Genomic DNA, 23,784 nt, shown 5'->3' on the forward strand with positions numbered 1-23,784 from the left:
TCTCTACTCATGGTATATGAGCTGATAGACTAGTAGTAGAGTAGCCAATCAGAGCGTGCGATTGCTCATTTCCAGTGAATGTGGATAGAATTATATATGTATTTGTTCACTGAATGTAGCTTATTCTTTTTTCCCATTTCTTTTTTTGTTTTGTATGACTTTAACTTCACTCTAAATGACATAACATTTCCGAACCATCTGCTTGTCAAAAACTTCCAGAAAACAGCATGTAAATTATTTTCCTGAAGCTTTCCTTCAACTCCTTTCTGTTTCTTGCACTGGAACAGACATCATGTTCAACTTTGCACTGAACTTGGTACGAGTTCTTGGTATGCATATATAATCCACTCAGACACACAAACGACTTTAACCTCGTGCATACGTCCTTCCTGGAGTCATAGTGTACCGTGAACATACCATGAACATACCAAACCTGTAGAGTGTGTCCATGCTGATCCACACACACACTTTCTCTGTGTTAACACTTAACCATGCACATTGTTGAGCAAACAGCAGGAACAGGTCCCCCCCTCCTTTTTTTTTTCTTCAAGAGCTTAAAAAATATCAGGGCCCTACCACTATGTGGGAATTCCCCCGTTTTGTCTAAAAGCACAGCAAACACTTCCCCCAGTGCCACCAGTTTCCTTAATATACGCCTCACGGATGCAAGCGTCCTGAGGAGGTGAGTGCTCTGTGTGTGTGTGAGTGTTTGTGTGTGTGTGTGTGCATATATATATGTGTGTGTGTGTGTGTGTGTGTGTGTGTGTGTGTGTGTGTGTGTGTTATGAATACAAATGAAAGTTATCTAGGCTTTTTGTCACGTCTTTATTAGAGATACACTTCCATTTCCATGTTATAAAATGTAATGTCATTTGATTATAGTGCTGCTTCACTTCAAGCTATAGTGCTTTCTGTTGTGCTTGATGGTCATGAGGACTGTGTCTTTACAGTAATAGAGTATAAGTCTTAGACTCCACATTGACCACATTAACCATTAACTGTCATGCGAGTAATAACATACCGTAGTCTGAGTAACTTTTAACGTCTATAACTCATAGCAAAATGTTATAAGGTGATGAGGAGCTCGGTGTAGAAGAGCGACTTGCTTGGACGATTGAAAGGACGCAATATCTCACTGTTAATCTGCGCTCATATCCATAATATATTCTGAAATATTCTGAAATCGCAGTGTTTTAAGCTCTACAGCTTTACTGAACACTTTTAAAAGGAGCAGGATATTGTGTATAGCTTTACATTTTCACTCCTCACTCATAATATTGGCTCTAGTTATTACGTTATTAAGTGTTTGAAATATAAACGACTAGAAGAGGCGGGCCGGGATTCTGTAGGGCATATGATATAATTGCTCTGATTTTTTTTTAACCATTTCACCATTTGTTATATAAATATAAAGGCATATTAAAGCGGCAGTCAGTGTTTCTACACATGGTAAGGTTAATGCAGAGATGAAATCCATGTTGAATGTGGTTGTGAGCTGAATATAAATTCCAAATTTGGTTGATGTTTTCAGCTTCTTTTTATCATTTTTGCACACAGATTAGAGCTAAAAACCGTCCGGTAGTATTTTCAGTCTAACGTCCAGTTTTATCAGTTAAATACATGCTTGTTTTTTTTTTCTTTCCAAATTAAAAGACATTTTTAAGCTTAGAGAATTCATATCAGGCTACAGGATGAACACACATGTCACGCTTCACGTATTTTTCACATGCACCCGAAGCAGGTGTGTTTATATTTCAATCTATGACTCATGATACACATGATTAATGTTTCACACATTCCCACAATGCCGCACATGCTTACTTGGGTTCTCGTATGCCATTTCACAGGCAAAACCTGCTATTATAAGACACATTTGCTTGTCTTTTTTTTTTATTTTAATTTTTTTTTTAAACATGTGATGGCTCCACCAGATGTCAGTATTTTTGTAACATGGCTCTCACAAGAGAACCAGAGCTTTGCAAAGTCATGCTGTACAGTACTGGTGACATCTTAAACTTATGGAAATCATATGACAGCATACTGTAGTTCGGAAGTTTACGGATGACAAATTGTCCGTGATTTTATCGTTGCTTTATAAATTTGGTCGTCAATCACATTCGGTTGTAAAAAGAAAGAATTACGATTCGATTTCTTTTCAGTTTTCAGGTTTCTTTTGCTTGTCAGGTTTAAACTTGGTCAAAAGTATTACCAGTGTGTTGCTTGCTGAAGTAGTCTCAGATGTGGACATATAGCAAGAAATAGTGACAGAGTGCAAACCAAAAATATCTGGACGTGTCAGTCTGTTTAAAATGAGGCCACAAATATGTCAGTGAATGAAGTAAAACAAAGCTACATTTCATCCATACTGGATTTAAACTGGTCTAAAGAGACCTTAAACGTGCTTACTAACAGGATAAATGGGGCACATATCAAAAATGAAATGATACAGTTCAATATTTCTGACAATATAAAAAAAAGAGCATTAATAATGTTTTAAATGTGTCTATAGTAGTAATGTGCTCTTATTACTACTGGATTGATAAATCATTACTGTTTATCAGGCTAAACATTCACTATAGGAAGATGAACACATTTCAGATGAGTTTCCACAAAATGAATGTTGAAACATATCTTCTGACAGGTCATGGATGTGTAGTTGAACCTGTGTATTTTTTTTGTTTTTTGTTTCATAAATAGGTTTAAGGATATGATTGACTCGAACAGCACTACTGGTGAGCCAAATCAATCTGACATAATTATTGCAATATTTATGTGTTCTTTATTTTTAATGGTTACAAATTGTCAAATAATTCACTATTGACTAATAGTGGGCTCTACACATTTACGTCACTTCTGAAATGTCCTGGGAATGAAGCTTCTTGGCCAACAACACCCCTTATTAGAGTTACTTAGGAATTACTTCACCCAGTTTCCTTGTTTTCTCTGAATAGCACAGTATGTCGATATAAAGTTATCATGAAACCACAGTCTATATTCAGAAAGGGAAATTCATAGGTTTTTATTCAGGTGTTTGTGTTGGTCAGGACAATCAACTGTGAAAGAAAGAAAGCACAACTTTATTCATCACACACTTGTGAAATTCCTCTTTGCATTTAACCCGTCTGAAGCAGTGAACACACACGTGAGTAATGAGCACACACACATACCCAGAGAGTTAGGTGCCTCGCTCAAGGGCACCTCAGCCCAAGGCCGTCCCATATTAACCTAACCTGCATGTTTTTGGACTGTGGGGGAAACCGGAGCACCCTGAGGAAACCCACGCAGACACGGGGAGAACATGCAAACTCCGCACAGAAAGGCCCTCGCCGGCCATTCGGCTCGAACCCAGAACCTTCTTGCTTTGAGGCGACCGTGCTACAATTGCTCATGGGAAAACCTGTGAGAAAATATGATGTATAGCCACAAAGTTGTGTGAATTTATTATTATTATTATTATTATTATTATTATTATTATTATTATCAGAAGTGGTAGTAGTATTGTTTATTACAGAATGGTGGATCTCATCTACTTTATTATTTAAATATCAGAGTTATAAATCTCATCTAAAGCCCAATAATTAGCTATTTAAGAGCTCCATGACTCCAATAAATGAACGAATAAATAAATAAATAAATAAATAAATATCCTTTATTGTGTTTACAATTATGGATTATAACAACAACAACAACAACAACAGCAGCAACAACAATATTATCCTGTGTTCTATGTATGCATTTATTTTTTTATTTGTTTGTTAGATTGAAAATAGGTGCATAAAGATTAAAAATCTCATAATTAATAACATCCTATTGAAGCAAAAAAAAAAAAGGCAGCTGCGACAGCTGAGACACTGTCTCTTTAAATATGCTAATGAGCCGGAAAAAAAGGACGCAGGCTATTGGCTCGCTGAACCGTGCTGTTTACATTACCGCGAGGAGGAATTTCCCCTGGTTACCATTGCGAAACGGGCGTGGGTGGAGCTAGGAAAAATGACCAATCACAGTGCAGAGACGTGGGCTGTGATGGGCGTGTCGAAAGGAGGCTTGTTGACGCCCACGGAGGTACTTCCGCACAATTCTTCTACTCTTCTAAGGAGGCTCGGCGGAGAAGATCATCGACAAAAGGTAGTTAAAAAAAAATGGCGGTGTTTATTTCTTTAATGGTATTTCGTGCTGCGTTTTCAGTGGATTTTGATGTAGTTGATGGTTAAATTAGTGATAAATAAGGAGGTGTTGTTGCTAGGTAGCGAGCTAGCATGACAGTACGGGTAAACACAGCACCTGTTGTTAGCCGGATGCTAAGCTAGCCATTTAGTACAATGCAGGTAAAGCGGTTTCTCTGTGTCCTGCTCTCTGGGTGTTCCTTTTATTTCTATTTCTGTTTAATTACAGATGATAAGAAATGATGTTCAGACACCGATAATATTTTCTTTAGTGAATGTAAATGTATTCATTCCGTTAAATAATAGCCTTCTCCTGTACCAGGCGTGCAGTAATATGACTAATGGCATTTAGTGAAGCTGCATCATTTTAATTCAACTATACATCATGACATTTGTATTATAAGGTTCTTTGAGAGATTGGACCTCAAAATGTGGGCATCTCTCAAGCAAAACTCGGTATAAATGTAATTTCTAAACATGTTCCAGTGACTCAGGTATTAGACTCGTTATTTCATTGTGTTCCAGATGTTTACAGAGGTTTTAGCCTTGAATCTTCCACTGACTCAGCATCTCACAGTCCAAGTTCACATAGTTTATAGGATTTTTTAAAAAAATAATTTTTGAGGTCTGGAAAGTCAAGCAGCCAGTCAAATAGGCTGATAACAATAAGAACAATGGACAATCGTGGTTTGTGGTTTCACTGTGACAACAATTTAAAAAAAAAATCACTGAACACCTGTCTAGAGATGAAGTTGATTTGTCATTATTAAGGCCAAGACCAGGACGAGCCAAATCTGAGGCAGGATCGAGTCTTAAGGCGGCCGAAGCCGAGGCAGGATCGAGTCTTAAGGCGGCCGAAGCCGAGGCAGGATCGAGTCTTAAGGCGGCCGAAGCCGAGGCAGGATCGAGTCTTAAGGCGGCCGAAGCCGAGGCAGGATCGAGTCTTAAGGCGGCCGAAGCCGAGGCAGGATCGAGTCTTAAGGCGGCCGAAGCCGAGGCAGGATCGAGTCTTAAGGCGGCCGAAGCCGAGGCAGGATCGAGTCTTAAGGCGGCCGAAGCCGAGGCAGGATCGAGTCTTAAGGCGGCCGAAGCCGAGGCAGGATCGAGTCTTAAGGCGGCCGAAGCCGAGGCAGGATCGAGTCTTAAGGCGGCCGAAGCCGAGGCAGGATCGAGTCTTAAGGCGGCCGAAGCCGAGGCAGGATCGAGTCTTAAGGCGGCCGAAGCCGAGGCAGGATCGAGTCTTAAGGCGGCCGAAGCCGAGGCAGGATCGAGTCTTAAGGCGGCCGAAGCCGAGGCAGGATCGAGTCTTAAGGCGGCCGAAGCCGAGGCAGGATCGAGTCTTAAGGCGGCCGAAGCCGAGGCAGGATCGAGTCTTAAGGCGGCCGAAGCCGAGGCAGGATCGAGTCTTAAGGCGGCCGAAGCCGAGGCAGGATCGAGTCTTAGAACACTGGAGCCAAATCAACATCAAGTTTTAAGGCGGTTGAAGCCAAATCAGGATCGCATCTTCAGAACACTGGAGCCAAGTCAAGATTAAGTCTTTAGGCAATTGAGGCCAAGTCAGGATTGAGTCTTAAGAACATCAAAGCTGAGTCAGGATCGAGTCTTAAGGCAGTCGAGGCAGGGTCATGATCGAGTCTTAAGGCGGTTGAGGCTGGGTCAGGATTGAGTCTTAAGAACACTGGAATCGAGTCAGGATCGAGTCTTGAGGGCGTTAAAGCCGAGTCAGGATCGAGTCTTGAGGGCATTAAAGCCGAGTCAGGATCGAGTCTTAAGAACACTGGAGCTGAGTCAGGATTGAGTCAGAATTGTTTTTTTCAAGCCCGGGCCTTTACTTCAGCTAGTTTGCTTGATTCCTGCATTGTGCCAATGATTAAAGCTGTTTTATAGAAGAAGGAATTCTATCTTGTTAAACTTTGTGTGTGTGAACAAAGCACAGACAACAGACAAGTCCAAGTCGGTACAGAGCATGTTTTGGGTGATACAGCTGTGCTCCAGGCTTCGCTTTCCTGACCTCAGTTTCAGAACCACAACTTTCAGTAAAGTCACGAATTGAACTTTGTGATCGAACTTCCGAGACGGGTCCGAGGAAGTCAATTTGAACACTGACCAAAAACGGATAGAAACTTTATTATTCTGTAAAATCATATCGAACGGTGTTCTAGTATTTGAAGCCCAAGAGATCGCGTCCCATTTCTCCAGAGACACAAGCTGTCCGTTGTAGCGTGAAGAGGTGGCTCGAATCACATGTGTACAGCGTTAGTGTTCAGCAGTGCAGTGCACCAACAGCACACACTTTTGTTTTGAATGTTGAAGCGTTCTAATGAAGTTACTGAGACTTCTGATGGCTCGGGGGCAGACGTGGCGCTTGAAACTCGTGGTCTGAGTGCTGGTTGTTCTGTACCTTCTTCCTGATGGGAGAACAAAGATATTCTGGGGACTTGAGGACATCTGGTCCAGGGAAGAAGTGTACATTGGATCAGGACCAGGTTTCTCTGAGGGTTTTCTAGCTGAGAGCATGGTGGAGTTTGTCTTATGAAGGACGAGTGTTTATGTAATTTACCCTTTAACACACTTACTAAAGTAGAGAGTCTGGAGCTACGGGGATTTGGACATCTGATTATCTGTCTGTCCGGCTGCTTGTACAAAAAATATATCACGATACGTGAATACATGATTATACGTGATATATAAAAACGCACACAGATGCTAACAAACTTCCAGCGAAAAATCTGTACAATTGCAGTCTTTTTTAAATACAAGCAACAATGACTTAACCCTGAAACAGAGAGAAAAATGCATTCTAATAATAAATAAAATAAAATGCAATGATCAAACATCAAATCTTCCAATCAGGGCTTGTATTTTTTATTGAAAAAAGATATCACAAAAAATGTGACTTTATTTATTTTTTTAAATTTCTCCAGCCTTAGAATAACAAAGTTATAAATGGCAGTATTATTAATACACAACACTAATGTTTTAAAAATTTTATTTATTTATCATAATTATAAAGATTAATCCAAACTTTTTTAACATCACACCAGCAAAAAAAAAAAAAATCACGATATCTCAGAAAGGTGTACTGTGATGTAATTTATTATTTATTGTCGAGCTTTAGAGTAATATATATAATATTTTTTTTTTTAAATGCCAGTATTATTTAGAATTTATAGAGCAATAAAAACATTTTAATTTATTTGCGTTTATTTTTAATTTTTTTTTTTAATTTAACATCGCACCAATTAAAAACATTTTTAAATTAATTAAAAAAATAATTTTTAAAGATTAATACACAATTATCACAATAGCTTCTTCATAACTTTTATGGACAAAATTTCTAGGCACAGCCGAGGGGCGGAGGGTGTCTGGTTTGGTGGCATCAGGATCACGTCTCTGCTTTTTGCGGATGATTCGGTCCTGTTGGCTGCATCAATCTGTGACTTGCAGCATGTCCTGGGACGGTTTGCAGCCGAGTGCGAAGCGGTTGGGATGAGGATCAGCACCTCCAAGTCCGTGGCCATGGCGGTCAGCCGGAAACAGGTGGAGTGCCTACTCTAGGTCAGGGGGGAGTTGCTACCTAAAGTGGAGGAGTTTAAGTATCTCGGGATTTTGTTCACGAGTGAACGGGAGCAGGAGTTGGACAGACGGATCGGGGCAGCGTCAGCAGCGATGCGGATGCTAAACTGGTCTGTTATGGTAAAGAGAGAGCTGAGCCAAAAGGCTAAGCTCTCAATTTACTGGTCCATCTACGTTCCCACTCTCACCTATGGTCACGAGCTATGGGTAGTGATCGAAAGAATGAGTTCGCAGATACAAGCGGTAGAAATGAGTTTTCTCCGCAGGGTAGCTAGGCTCTCCCTTCGAGACAGGGTGAGAAGCTTGGTCATTCGGGAGAGACTCAGAGTAGAACCGCTGCTCCTCTACATCAAAAGGCGTCAGTTGAGGTGGTTCAGGCACCTTGTTAGGATGCCCCCTGGACGCCTCCCAAGGGAGGTTTTCTGGGCATGCCCTACTGGGAGGAGACCCCGGGGTAGACTCAGGACACACTGGAGAGATTACATCTCTCGGCTGGACTGGGAACGCCTCGGTATTCCCCCGGAAGAGCTGGTGGAACTGGCCGGGGAGAGGGAAGTCTGGGCTGCTCTGCTTAGGCTGCTACCCCCGCGACCAGGATCCGGTTAAGCGGTAGAAGATGAATGGGTGGATGGGCTTCTTCCAGCAAAAAAAAAAAAGTGTGCTGTGATGTAATTTACAATATCGTCTATCTTTAGAAGAAAAAGTAAATGCCAGTGTTATTTGACCATAACACAGAAAACATTTAAAAATTTATTTACACATATATATACATTTTGCAATTTTTAAAGATTAATACAACGTTTTAATCACACCAGCTTCTTCCAGCAATAAATTAAATAAAATTAATAAAACAATAGGTCGGAAAGGTGTACTGTGATGTAATTTATTATTATTTATTGTCTAGCTTTAGAATTTTAAAAAATATGAAATTTGTACAGAACAATTTTTTTTTTTACACACAGTTTTTAAAGATTAATACAAAATGTTAATATCACACCAGATTCTTCCAGCAAAACAAAAAAAACTAATATATCTCTCAAAAGTGTCCTGTGATGTAATTTATGATCTCGATATTCCATCGCTGCCCAGCCGTGGTGTGAACTAGTTTCGTGTCAAACAAAACTGATGTTTCAACAGATATAACCCTTTTCTCTGTGGTGTGTCGTGTGCCGTTATTACAGTAATGACACGTTTTTCTTTCACTCCCGACTCATTTATTCAATAAACGATTCAATTCGGGGGCGGCACGGTGGTGTAGTGGTTAGCGCTGTCGCCTCACAGCAAGGAGGTCCGGGTTCGAGCCCCGTGGCCGGCGAGGGCCTTTCTGTGTGGAGTTTGCATGTTCTCCCCGTGTCCGCGTGGGTTTCCCCCGGGTGCTCCGGTTTCCCCCACAGTCCAAAGACATGCAGGTTAGGTTAACTGGTGACTCTAAATTGACCGTAGGTGTGAATGTGAGTGTGAATGGTTGTCTGTGTCTATGTGTCAGCCCTGTGATGACCCGGCGACTTGTCCAGGGTGTACCCCGCCTTTCGCCCGTAGTCAGCTGGGATAGGCTCCAGCTTGCCTGCGACCCTGTAGAACAGGATAAAGCGGCTAGAGATAATGAGATGAGGGATTCAATTCGGTGTGCAATTAAAGTACGAGAAGTTTTCCGTGTATTGTTGAATCATAAATAACGCACACTTCACAATTTGTATTTTATTTTAATGCAATATTGAGATCTGATGTCGGAGGGAAAGAGAAGTCTTGCACCAGGTCCCTGTAGAATTCTCGAATCTGATTGGTCAGAAGGTGTTGTTTATTTACATATCAACTTTGACAGAGTCTGATGAGGAAACGCCTGTTTGTATGCAAGTCATTAGGAACAGGAACTAACTTGTTCGCGGACTTTCCACAGCATTAAACAGAACTATAGACAGATTAAATTGTTGTTGTTCTTCTTTGCTAAATAAAAATTTCAAATCATGAGCAAATTGGTGTTGTGTACGAGAAGTGGAGCGCTTGGGGGACACGCTGTGATTGGAAAATGATCCTCTTCAGGGTGGTGACGGGAATTCCACTTCGTTACACCACACAGCTGTTGGTTGTTTTTCGAAGTTTTCTTGTCAACTGAGCTTGGGTTAGTCCGTGTGGGTTTCCTCCAGGTTCTCTGGTTTCCTCCGACCTCCCCAGAACACAGCAGGAGGTCAGCTGGTGAAGATAAATTGCCTCTAGGTGCGAGTGTGTACGCATGGTGCCATGCAATGGAGTGGCATCCGGTAATTTATGTAATCGCAGACATCCTCACTGCATCACAGAAGGTTTTATAAATCACAGAATGCAATACAGTACAGTAATCTTTATTAGGTTCCCAAAATGGGGTCTTCATACCTAATTTACAAGTGCTGCTAAAAATATAAACAATTCTAAATTACAAATGAAAATATTCTGTGGAAGTATATAGAAACGGGTTATTATCAAAACCTAATAAGAGTAATATTTACAATGTTCTCATCAAACATATCAGAGCTAGGTGTGCAGCCACGTCTCTAAATGATGTAACTTTAAATTACTTTTAAAAATGGATACTGATGGAGACCTGGAAATTGCCTCTTGGAGTGAGTTCCAGACAGAGACTTCTCAGTAAAGAAAGTTCTGTGCCTTGGTAGTACAACACTTGGGGATGTTCAGATTGTTACTGTTCCTAGTATTATGTGCCATTCTTGACCGCCATGCAATGGATTAGTAAGACGTCTCCTTCCCTCCACTAGCCTGGGGGTGGTGCCTTGAGCAAGCACTAGCAACCCCTCGCTCCCCCTGGTCAGGGTTACAACTGAAGACTGGACTCGGCAGACTACACGGAGGAGACCACCACCTGGTGGTTCAGCGGGCAGGAAGGCGGACCCAGCAAAGTGTTTGTGGAGCGCGATCAGGGCATGGTGCAACATGTAGAACACTGTTGGCCATCCACTGCATCCCGACCTAGCTCCAGCCGTCTTGATTCTGTCTTGCCCCTGCACCCAGTTAGGTCGGGACGAGAGAGTGAGGCTGACGGCTGCACGACTCTCCCTCACTCTATTCCAAGTCATGTGCAAGTCATGACTTCAAATTCAAGTCCTGTGATGATGGGCAAGTGGCAAAACAGCAGGTGCAGAAACATTGGAAGCTGTAGTCACAAACCTGCACACAGGTGGCCCTGGGGTGGTGTCAAGCAAGCACTAGCAACCCCTTGCTCCCCCTGGTCAGGGTTACAACTGAAGACTGGACTCGGCAGACTGTGTGGAGCAGACCACCACCTGGTGGTTCAATGGGCAGGAAAGCAAATGCAGCAAAGCGTAGGGTCATAGGTTTGCTCTCTGTTGGAACGAAGCGGCATCGGGGTTCGGCAGCCCCCTAGGTGTCTGAGCAGCCCTGTTTAGGATTCGCTCTGCTCACCTCCATGGAGGAACGGGCTAGAAAATTTTCCCCAAACATAGTCTGCTTCACCTCATCCTAGCCAGCACATTGCAGCTGGCGGGGATCCCATTCAGCAGTCGAAATACAACAAAAAGATAGTGAAGGTACTCAACCTTGGCCCGTGGAATGTCTGTGTGTGGGCGGGCGTACCTTCAAAGCCCGATTTACCTCCGTCAGTCGCCTCTGGACCCACAACCGCCACCCACCAAATAGAAGTCATGGTCATCTTTGACCCTGAAGAACGAACATCAACAACATTCTCATGTTGATGTATACTGGAGCATTTTCTGAACAAGCTAGTAAGATAATTAGGGGCAAGTTTATTCATGCATTTATACGTACTGTAAGTACGGTGTCTTTTTATGGTTAATAAATCAGACACGGGCAAAAGCTTCAGTTCCTTGAGAGTAGGTGTTATGTGATCATATTTGCACTGCCCAGGCAGCAAAATTCTGGACTAGCTGTAACTTTTGAATATTTGAATTGCTGGTATCTGACCAGACAGTCAAAAACTCAAAGTCCCTTCCATGCCAGAATCTGGTCTTCCCAGGCAGTCTCCTGTTCCAGTACTAACCAACTCTTTGAAGCATATGGATGTAGCATCAATCTCCATTTCCATAGCCCTCAGCCTCTCTCCTATACAGCTAGGGTTACAGTGGGGTGGTGGCGGGGTCTAGTCCTCTGGTAACCAAGAGTCTGACTCCCCTCCTCACATCTGTATTGCAGCGTGCCTTGCCAGATGGCAGTGGGTACCATTTTTATGATGGTCTTTGGTATGACCCGATCGCGAGTAGAACTCGCGATCTTCTGGTCGAGAGGCAGACATGCTAACCACTAGGCCAACTCTCAGTTGACCAGACAGTAGAACAGTAAAAAAGCTTCGTAAAAATTAGAGTTAATGATTGTCAAGAGTGTCAGTCAAAAAGGTGACGGATCCTACTTATCATTCCTTGTTTGCTTATTAGATCAGCGGCTAGAGTCTGGATATCTTCATCGAACGGCAAGTTTGTATCAACGATAACGTCGAGGTCTCTAACTGACTGAACAACGGGTAGCTCCTTCCCTAGGAACATATGGGCGTCTGATTGAGCATCTTGCTTGATCGAAACACATGGAACTTGGTCTTGTCAGGATTAATCAGCAAACTGTTCTCACAAAACCAAGCAGCCACCCCCAGCAGGTCTTGCTTGAGGTCATTGGAGAATGAGACGTAACGCTTAATATCATCGACATACGACTCATTACATGTCTTGCAAACTGATAGATCATTAATATACAGGTTGAGGAGCAAGGGACCAAGGAGAGACCCTTGTGGAACACCATGCTTTAGACCCAAGGGACTAGAAAGAATCCTCCGAGTGAGTGATTTAACATAAAAAGTCCTCATGATCCATCGCAAGTATGATGATGATGATCTTTAGTTTCACAAAGTAATAGAGGAACTATAAGACAAACTGTCAGCTAATCAGCTTGTCTTATTAAACAGCTGAAAAGATTTGTAAAAGGAATTCTTGATGAAAGTAAAGATAAGTAAGATGTGATTTTTATTCCACTTGTACCACAACAATTTGCTATTTATACATTTAATGTTCTAGAATGTCTGCAAAACTAGTTCCTGTTCTCACTTTCGTTACAGCAGCAGTAGAGTTGTTCCATCAGCAGCCTATTTCATTTTACTTTGTTGACGTTCATAAGACCAAAAACAAAAATGCATATTTCTGATTAAACTGTGAATCCTAAAGTCCAGATAGAGTTTTGCGTCTGACTGTTACAAAGTGCCGACACTGGAGACTCCTTCCATCAACGTTAAATCAGCATCTCCTCCTTATAGTTAACCGCCACCATATCCACACGTGTTTTTAAAATCCGTTCACGTAGAAACGATATTGTATAATAACGAAATAAGTGCACTAGCTAATACAAGTGTTGCCAGGCAACACAAACCTCGCCCGGCAGCACTTATTTTATACCTATATGTTGATAATGGTAATATTTCTCAATAATCAGCTGTCAGGTTATAGTCCTAAGAAAATCCGTGACCTTGAGTTTGACATTTCAAAGTCGTTCAAGGTCAAAGGTCATGGCGGCAACTGAAAGCCCATACGGCACTTCTTTTATATATTGATAATGGTGAACATCTGGCTATCATGAACCATTTTAAAGTTCTAGCCTTTTGAAAACCCATGACCTTCAGTTTGGCCTTTCAAGGTCAAAGGTCATGGTGCCAAATGAAAGCCCATATGGCACTTCCTATAAGCCGATAATAGTAAATATCTGTCTACGATCAACCGTTTTCAAGGCCCTCTGAAAATCCATGACTTTGAGTTTGACCTTTTAAGGTCACTTAGGGTCAGAGGTCATGGTGCCAAATGAAAGGCCACATGGGAGTTCCTATATGCTCATAATAGTAAACATTTGTCTCTCGGCAACCGTTTTGGAGTTATAATGGGAAATGTTATTTTGACCAAAAGGTTGACCTTTCCGGTGACCTTGACCTGATTACCCCCAAAAATTAACCAGGTAATCTACGGACTGTTGCCCACCTACCCTGAAGATTTGAATTCAGTTGGTGAAAGTCTAGATGCTAAATTGTTAACAGCAGACAGACAAATAAACAAACTGCACCGATTACAATACCTCGCCCCGATTACTCCGTCACAGGCAAGGTAATAACCCTGTGATTTGATTGACAGCAGCATTACGATGTCCGACCAATCAGAATCCAGAATCTAAAACCATTATGTATTTGTAGCAGGGCTGGGCGATATATCGATAAATGATCACTATCATGATATGACCATTTGTATCGTCAGGCAACTAAATATCATCAGTGTCGCACTTTAAAAAAAAAAATTTCGAATTGATTGTGAACAGTTCTAACTCACTAAATGATCCTGCACATCAGCTTGGAGGAATTGAACCCATTCCTCTGTACAGAACCGCTTCAGCTCTGAGATGTTGGTGGGTTTCTTGATATGACCACCTCACACAAGGTTTCTACTGGATTAAGGTCCGGATGCAGCAAAACAAGGCCAAACCATGATGCTCCCAACACCATGTTTCACAGATGGGACAAGGTTCTAGAATATATAGAGGATATTACGTGGTTGCGTGAAGATATGAAGTTTATCTTTGAGTGGTGAACATAGTCACGAGTGCCCCCTGGTTCTCCTACATCTGTACACTTACAAACGTCCTCTCGTTAGTTTGTATCTGAACGTTATTTTCATCGTACCGTTATTATTAAAGTGTCTGAAAATATCACGGTGTCTTTTTAGGTCGTATCACCCAGCCCTAATTTGTATCATAACACAGAGAGACTTGTACTTTCCTACTAATTCCTGGCTTGTGTGTGAAATAGTGCACTATGAAGTGAGCATGCTGTGCTTTTGGGCACGTCCCTTTTAGTATCTTATTGACTAATCCCAGATCTTATCATTTGTTACTGGAAAGGAAAGTGAGAGAGTGGCGTTCTGTGTTCGCGGTAACACTGAGTGTAATTTGGGCCGTGATTATGTTAATGTATGTGATGGTAATGCCAGATGTGTAGAGAATCCCCTGTGAAGGTCACTTGGGGTGGACATGTGGTAAAGATGATATAATCACGGTATTTTATGATGTACACTGTCGAAAGATAGAGACCCCAGTTAGAGATGAAAATATTATACTTGGTCATTTATTTACTGAGGAAAATGATCCAGTAAAATATTACGTATCGGTGAGCGGCAGTGGTTTCAGTACCTTGTGCAGTGATGACTGACTAAACGCTTGCGGTAACTGTTGATACAACGATCCTACACATCAGCTTGGAGGAACTGAACCTATTCCTCTGTACAGAATAGCTTCAACTCTGGGTGGGTTGGTTGGTTGGTTGGTTGGTTGGTTGGTTGGTTGGTGGGTTTCCTCCTATGACCTCCTCACACAAACTTTCTATTGGATTAAGATCCGGATGCAGTGAAACAAACCCAAACCATGATGCTCCCAACACCGTGTTTCACAGATGGAACAAGGTTCTAGAATATACACTGAACGAAGCGAATGAACAAGCCACCGTGTGATGTTCTTTACATTATACGGACACATCGACAAAGAAAAAAATCCACAAGTTAATAAAAAGAATCTTAATTTTGAACCGGTTCACCATTTTGACAGTGCGTGCCTAGTCAGTTATTATACTTTTTTTTTCCCCCAATTTGCTTTGATAGCGTGCAATATTGTTAGCATATCGCTTATCCTACATGTATTACATCACTCTACCCAACGGAGAACGAGCGTTGAATATGGTTTACGATATCGCGTGGTTGTCAAGATAACATGACGTCACGCGTCGGAGATGTAAAACTTCCGCGCTAGTGAGTGAGCGACTCACAAACATGTCCGCCAGGTTTGCGTCATTAAATACGGAAGATTTCGAGAGAAGTTTGAAAAAGAAAGACGTGTTGAACACCCAAAAGGAATGTGTATGTATAATAATAATATTGCCTGGCTTTTTTCCGTGGTATACCAGATATATTCCATTCAGCTACTCGTCTTCGACTCATCCAGTATGGAATATATCTGATATACAATGAAAAAAAGCCAGCCAGTTTTATCGAAATATGTCACTCAGATCCGTGATGTATTTCATATGAAAAATGCGAGTTTTCCAACACGAGATGAAAAACTTCACATCTTCAAGCCAGCGTGTGATTTTTCTTTTTATTATATCGACACGCTGACAAACAAAAAGTCCCTATCAAAACAACTCGCTCATCGATTTCCTCACGAGTGACAGATATGTGTTATTTACCAGCTGGAAGGTTCGTATCATGAAATACCGTGACCGAGGTCTTGAAAGTACTGACTGAGGCCGAGGTCACGGTATTTCACCATACGGACCAACCTTAAGCTGGTGAATAATATATTTATTTTTTTCTTTACCAAATTCTAACAGGAAACGAGAGCACCCGAAAGGGAAAGCCGAGGCGAGCCGAGCCGCCATTTTGAATCCTCATTCACGGCTGTAATGCAAATGGCTTCCTCCTCGGTATACAAGTGCACTTCCATGGCAGGAAAAAAACTACATTTTGCCGCCTATGTAGTCCCCTATTTATACAAAATTAAGTCATTCAGGATTCAGCCATGTTTTTGCTCGGCGTTAGCAGCAGTTAGAGGTTTTTAGCTTTCTCCTGAAATGTTTTCTTTTATTTCTTCTTCCTCAGGGTAGTAAAACTCGCTTTCGCTGTGAACACTGTCGTTATCGCTATCCATGCTGGGAAATTAATGCTATTCTCCTGAGAAATGCGAAAATAAATGTGCACAAAAATTGCTACTATGTAACCAGGGTCCGTATCGTAGGATACAGACCCGCTTGCCAGCCAATCAGAGCGCAGGATGTGATGGAAACCGGACCGCAAAAAAAAAAAAATAGAGATTTACGTCACGGTTTTGGTTCTCCATGCCCAGGATGGAGCTCGGATTAAAAAACACGAGTGGCGTATTTCCCAGTAAAACACTCAGGAATATATAATATAAATATATATTCCAGTATGAAGGGTTGCTTGTAATAAAATGCTCTGTTCCTGTTGTAGCTGATTTCACAAAGAAAAAGAAAAGAAAGTGGAAATATTTGATGTGTGTGTGTAAAATATATATGTATATTTTTCAGTTGTTAATAACTATAGATGAAAGTCTTCCGGATTTACCCGGAAATCCCGATATTTGGCAAAACTCTTGAAAATCTCCGGTTTTCCAAATGGAGAAATGTATTTTTCGCGTTCCTAGACGCGGCGTAATATTTCGCATCGTCCTTGCCTGGGCGCGATCCTTAAACAGCCCAAACATAGTTCATTGATTAAAGACGGGCGCTGTTTGTTAACAGCGTGCGCCTCTTCAGCTGCACGTGCTAAGACGTGCAGGACTGACACCGTTCTGCGCAAGCACAACACAATCGCACTAGAAAGCGTGTTCAAGCTGCCAGTGTAGCTGCAGTCTTTTTAGTTGTGAATTACAAGTATTTCCTCGTTAATAATTCGCCATGTCAAAACAAGCAAACCTTTCCTCCTTCTTTTGACGTGAAGAGAGGTAAGCGATTTATTGTGGTTTTTTTCCATCAAAGTTGCATTTTGTGGTTTCGAAGCGAAGTTTTAGTGCTGTTTCTAGAACACAACATCAAAAAAACGTGGAAGAAACAGCAATAATGGAAGAGCCGGTTTCTAAGCTACCTAAAACTAGCAATGGGAATTATTTTTTGTTACTTACACTACGTTCAGACTGCAACCTGAAACGACCCATATCCGATTTGCTGTGAAATCCGATTTTTTTTGTTAGGCCGTTCACATTACCAATTATGAGACTTGTATGCGATCTCCAATATGAACGGAAAACGACCCAAAAGTGTCCCGCATGCGCAAATTGACACGTAATAAGCACATCTACGTAATACGTAAACCAAAAAAAAAGCGCACTCTTCAAGTTTCCACCAAAGAGGTGGGATTAGCCAACGCAGAATAGTGACGTTTGTCTCTTGTTGATGACGTGTAGGTCGCATGAATGCGACCTGTCCGGTCAGACTGCAGTCGCATGTGAAAATAACGGATATGCATCGGAATTAGGACCGCATATCCAAGCGGCCTGGGTCGCATGTGAAAAAATCGGATATGGGTCGTTTCAGGATGCAGTCTGAACGTAGTCATAATGCACTCGGGCTGCCAGTCAGTGTGTGACCCCACCCTGAAAAATCCTAGCCACGCCCCTGATTTACATGAGAAATTTGGTATTCATTGGCGTGTTTAAATTTACAGACAATACGAACTAATGTAAACAATCGGCTTCAACTCGCTAGCCTGGGCCCGCCCATCCTAAGCGTGACGCAACACGAGGGCCTGTTGCGAGCTTAGTCTGGCCAGGCAAGCTATCTACAGCTCTTCCAAGCTCCCGAAAAATCGGGAACCAATCAACTTTGAGCATCTCCAACGGCCCTGGGTAGAGGCGTGTTCAAGGCACTGACGTACTAGAACTGCGACCGGAAGCCATAGATTGTTTACAGAATCTATGCCGGAAGCGCTTCATTCACGCTTCCGCATCTATTACGCATAGATGCTGTATTGAAAGCATTCAACGGGAAGTTCTCATTGAAAACGGAGCAAAGAGCAGCCCTGGAGGTATTTATTGAAAGGAAGGACGTTTTCACCTTGCTCCCGACCGGCTTCGGTAAGAGTTTAATCTACCAGTTAGCCCCATCGCGTCGCATACATCAGAGGAAAGAGTGATGTGATTGGTTTAAGCTTCGTCACAGCCTTTTCTGGCTTCGACCAGTAACAAAACAGGCATTTCAGGGAGGCGGGTCAACCACGCGCTTTGGGAAACGGTTGGGCTGAATATCTTGGCCAGACCAATAGCTCGGAGAGCTTTGAAGTCGTGTTAGCCAGGCTATCAACTCGCATAAATCTGAATTGGAAATGTTTAGTTCACTTTAGCTTCTGCAAACGCACAACTCTACTAAAAGATTGATAAACGAGGCTCAACGTCCCCGACATTGAAACCTGAAAGCTTTAGAAACTCTAACAGACCTTTACTTTTTAACAGGACTGGTTTGGGATTTTGCTGAGTTTACCTTCATGTCTGATTTTTTTTTTTTCCAAAGTAATGAACTGTGTAGCAGGAAAATCACCGCATTTTCTAAACGTGCTCCTGAAAATTACTCATTAACTAGGGGAACTAAATGTACATGAAAGAAAAAGGCGTAAAAGTTATAACTTGTTTTAGTGAAAATTTTTCGAGGGACGTTGCCCCCCCCATTTTAGTTTGACTTTCCAAAGTTCAGGATTTTTTTTCTTTGCTCCACTATCATCTCTAATAACTAACTCCGCCTCCGGATAACTAACTCCGCCTCCCCTTTATCGCCATATCGGAATGATTTGTCAGATGGCAGAGTTCACCTACGTAAGGAACAAGGGGGACTTTTAGGATTTGCCCTGACTCGACACCATGGCCTGGGTCCGGTCTAGTTTCTGACTGACTAATCGCCCAGAGCTCACCGGGTTACTGGAAAGGAAAGTGAAACTGTTTCGCTTCGTGTGTTTAAATGGCCGGTGCTGCTGACGAGGGGCTTCAGTCGACTAACTCCGAGTTTCACAGAATGATGATGTAGCGTGACTTGTGTTGTGGGTGTCGTGTCGTGAGTATCATCGCCACTCCATTTTCTAATTCACATTCTACACAGCGATTATTATTATTATTATCAATAAAAATATTAAAACTGAATGGTAAAATAAGTCTAAGAAATTGTATTAACCAAAAATAGTGTTGGTACTGTGGAGGGGGGAGAAAAAAAATAAAAGTATTTACTCCATCAATTAATTAATTATTTAAAGTAATTAATCTGTTTATTTGGTTAAAAAGAAGCAAGCAGAGAAAAATCATGTAAACGAAATGCGAACAATTTTTAAGATTTTATTGCTTTTAAATGAATAAATGCAATAAAATGAATCGATTGTAAATTAATAAAATAAATACATTTATTAAATGTAATTATTTAATGAAAATAAATGTAATAAATAAAATAAAATAAATCCCTTTTAATTGCTGCCCAACTGAATTGCGTTGTGATTCGCAGCGAGAGTAAAAATCCTTGATCCTTAAATTTTTAACGAATGTGATAAAATGGTTTAATAAATGTAATAAAAGTTCGTTCTAAATGAATAAAATAAATGTAGTAAAATGCATTTAAATTGAATGACTGTAAGAAAGTAAATCAATTATGAATGAATAAAATGAATGCATTTGAATAAATGTAGTTAATTATAATGTAATGATAAATGTCATTCGTTGAAGTTTAACGAGTTAATAAAATGAAGTTAATAAAATGCATTTCAGTGTAATGAATGTGATGGGTTTATATAATTAATAATAAATGTAGTAAAATGAATACATTTAAATGTTTAATTGACAAAGTGCATAGAGAGAAATAATATAAACTAAAAGCTAACATTTTATTTTAAAAATGTATTTAAATGTGTTTATGGTGGTCGTAGAACGTTTCAGTCGAGGGGAAAATAAAAACAGTGCTCAAATTTTATCCGTTCCTTCACTTTTCTTTTCTTTTTATTTATTTACTGATTCATTGGCCGGTTTAATTCCTCGCTCCGTCAGCCAGCGGATGATAGAAGGAGCGTGGTGATGAAGCACCGAGCCCTTCCGCCCGCCACTCTGTGTGTTTTGTCTGTAACGCTGTCTCGTCACAGCTCTGTCCTTTTCATTCTGGAGAGAAAGACAGACACGCCCTGTCGTCTTTAACGTGCAAACTTTATCTCGACCTCATTGCATTTACTGCCCCCGTCGTGTTTTTATAACGCTATCAGCATTCAAATTGGTGTGTTCTGAAATAACCTGAGAGAAATCCCCAGCCCCGGCTTATTCAAATGGCTCAGTTTGAATTGTAAATGGACAGCTGTTGAGTCGCTGCACGGGGGTTAGATTTACTGTAACAGGGTAGACGTGTCCAAATCGCCATGTCATATATATAAAATATATTTTTCTTCCCCTCGGTGCAGGAGAGTATGCAAGCTGAGTGAGTAGGTGGGTATGGATGGTAAGGGCCCGTATCGGATCTACGACCCCGGCGGGAGCGAGGCTCAGTCCAAAGAAGAGACCAGCAGCTACAGACAGCTCCTGGAGGAGAACACGGTGCTGAGAGAGCGCATGAAGGGCCTCAAGAGCCTCGGTGAGTCCACAGTGTTCTGGAGGAAGGAACGGCTTTATTTTTATTCTCATTTTCTCACACTGCGAATCAGTGAGGGGTCAAAACGAAACTTTGGCACTGACACACAACCTTGTCCTTTCTTTTGTTTTCTGTTTATAGCACAGCTTTTTTTTTTTTTTTTTTTTATTTTCTTTTAAATAAGTGGCAGCTCTGACCATAATGACGGCTCTTAATTCTCGAATTCGGGTCGCAGGTTTCTATTAATTCCCTCGTTATCGTTGCTGTAGTAACCACTCGTTCACACAGGCTTGTGTACATAGTAGACGATCTATGTCACTTTAAATCGAATAATAAAATTATTTTGGAAAAAAAGGTAACATTTTATGGAAGGAGTCTCCAGCGTCAGGAATTTGTAACAAAAAAAAAAAAAGTTTCGTAGCTACGATGTTGTCATGTACCCCTTTTCCACCAAATCAGTTCCAGGGCTGGTTCGGGGCCAGTGCTGGTTCACAACTTGTTCAACTTGCAAGCCAGCTGAGAACCAGTTTGCTTTTCCATAGCTCGGGGTGCTAAGGGAAGCCACGTCATTACGTCGCTGTATACGTCAGTTACGTCGTTGTATACCTCAGTTACGTCGCTACGTTTGCATAAACCTTGGCGCGAATATCGAAGCAAAAACAACACGGAAGAAGAAGCAGCGGCAACAGCAACAATAATAATAATAATAACGGATGACTTTGTGTTTGTACAGCTGCTGCTTCTCGTCGCTTAAAAATGGCGATCTTTCGTGGTCTTATTGTTGTTGGTCTTAACAACTCCGCCCCTCCCCGCTGACGTAAGCGGTTCTTTCCTCTGGCCCAGCAGAGAGTTGGTGCTAGCCTGGAACCGGTTTTTCTGGCCTCAGAGCCAGTTCTTTGTCAGTGGAAACAGAAAACCCGGTTCCAAACTAAGCACTGGCCCCGAACCAGCTCTGGAACTGCTTTGGTGGAAAAGGGGCAATGGTGAGATTTTCTATACAGAGACACGTCCTCAGCATGGAACGGAAGGAGTCTCCGGTGTCCAGTGTCTTCAGGACAGACGTGTTGACGCGTCTCCATGGGACAAGCTGCGCGTTTTGTCTTCTTAACTTGGCAAGAAAGAAATCTAGAGGGCGGTGAGGACGGAACGTGTTTCACGATAAAAACGTGACTCGTCTTTGTGTAATAAATCACTCGGGAAGAGAAGGAAAAAAAACCTTTCGGGACATGGTGCAATGGGAACGTCGCCAGTGACACCGCTTACTTACATAAGGCACAATAACGTGAAGGATTTCAGCCTGAGGTCCCAATGATGACTCGTGCGTGTGTGATGTGTCAGTCAGTGCTCAGACTCATCATGTGGTTTCTGCTCATCACTGGCCTTTAATTAGCGACGCAGGCGGGCGTGTCGGTGCGGAATAAGTGTAGGCGTGTCGCATGTGAGCAGATTAAAGCAGCCATGCAGCGAAACGCAGAGAGTCCCTTCGAACTGCAGGATTGTTACAGCGAGCAACTCGACACTGACGACATTTCCATGACTAACCCCTGCTGCTGGCTTGGCACACCTCGGCATAGACCCCAGCGCGGTTTCCCTCCGACACCACGCCCTCTTTAACCTGTTTATGAAGTCGCAGTGGTTATCTCATGGCTCGATTAGCCTGCTGATGAGACTCCTCTTCCATTACTCAAATCCTTGACTTGCAAGTGACGTCAAAGCAAAATAGAAACCCGGATGTCGGCCATGTTGGTGGAGATACAAACACGGGGTCCGAGCGACATTCCATACAAAACATGCTCGCACATTTAAAAAAAAAAAAAATTTTTTTAGCAACTCTTTGTTTTTCCGCTGCTTTAAGCGTTCTTTTAGCTCTGCCATATCTTCGTGCTGTATATGGTCGCAGTCCCAATAGTACTCGTGACCGTGGCACGTTCCGATTTTTTTAGAATTCCATCCAAAGAGGGCGAGGAAATTCTGAGGCTTAGTACGGAGAGGAGAGGAGACGAGCACGGCCGAACAACATCGGCAGGGCTGATCTAACAGAGGCGAAAGCCAAAACAGCTCGTGTTTGCAGCAATCGTTTTATTTCAGGTGAGATTCAAAAGCTTTCTCGATAATATCACGGAAGAATTTTATTTCGTCTTGCTAGAATTTTGCTATAAAATGAGCGTTCTGTCGTCATGCATTAGCACCTCGCTTCTAGGAGCACCGGGAAAATGATACGATAGAAACAATCCCACTCAGAACATGGGCTGTTTCGTCTAAGGTCAGACTTGATTCTTTGGGAGCCAAATCGGATAGAACGCGATATATCTGGGGATCAGTGGAAGCGTCTTATCTTCGGAAAAGTCTGACTTTTTTAAATAATATGGGTCAAACCCACACATGTCTATCTTGTCTTTGTATCAGATCTTCGCTCGAGCGTTCAAGTCGTAGTAATACTGAGAAAATTCCGCCTTGTTTACAGACACGCTTTCAGCGGCTGCCGTCCTACTTGCTTTGGATATCCACCATCATGACGGACGCTCATGACGTAGCACGTTTTGATCACGTGGTTGCAAGTGTTGGTGTTGGTGGACTGCCTCAGAAGGACGTCTTGCCCTGTGACCAAAATCGCTCACTCGTTCACTACTCCCTACTCCCTATAGAGGGAATTACTGTATAGAGGACTATATAATGAGCTCATTGGTAAAATAAAAAAAAAAAACGCTTTTGGACACTCGCCCGTTGTGCTGGTATTTACGCCATTACTGTTGCACAATTAAAACGTGCCAGATCAGTCGGCTGGTGGGTTTCAAAATAATAAATACACGCGTGCGTTTGTGTGATAAATCCACATTATACTGAGCGCATTTCCCACATTAATCAATACAAAGTACCGGCAGCTTTCAGTTCTTTTAAATCAAGGCTGAA

The 23,784-nt window shown here is 41.9% G+C and overlaps 1 protein-coding gene across 10 annotated transcripts in view; it reads left to right on the forward strand.

Annotated features, from left to right (window-relative positions):
* Positions 1 to 633: 633 nt before the first annotated feature.
* Positions 634 to 23,784, forward strand: part of tnip1 (TNFAIP3 interacting protein 1) — a 65,046-nt gene continuing 41,895 nt past the window's right edge. For 5 of the 10 annotated variants that reach the window (XM_060915352.1, XM_060915342.1, XM_060915347.1 and 2 more), the window contains exons 1-2: positions 700 to 2,732; positions 20,708 to 20,877. In XM_060915352.1, coding sequence (XP_060771335.1) covers positions 20,739 to 20,877 — 139 coding nt within the window. In that variant the 5' untranslated portion in view covers positions 700 to 2,732; positions 20,708 to 20,738. The other 5 variants (XM_060915344.1, XM_060915345.1, XM_060915346.1 and 2 more) reach the window with 5 other exon arrangements.

This window comes from Neoarius graeffei, chromosome 2 (assembly GCF_027579695.1).
Source record: "Neoarius graeffei isolate fNeoGra1 chromosome 2, fNeoGra1.pri, whole genome shotgun sequence".
In the NCBI taxonomy this organism is placed as follows: Eukaryota; Metazoa; Chordata; class Actinopteri; order Siluriformes; family Ariidae; genus Neoarius; species Neoarius graeffei.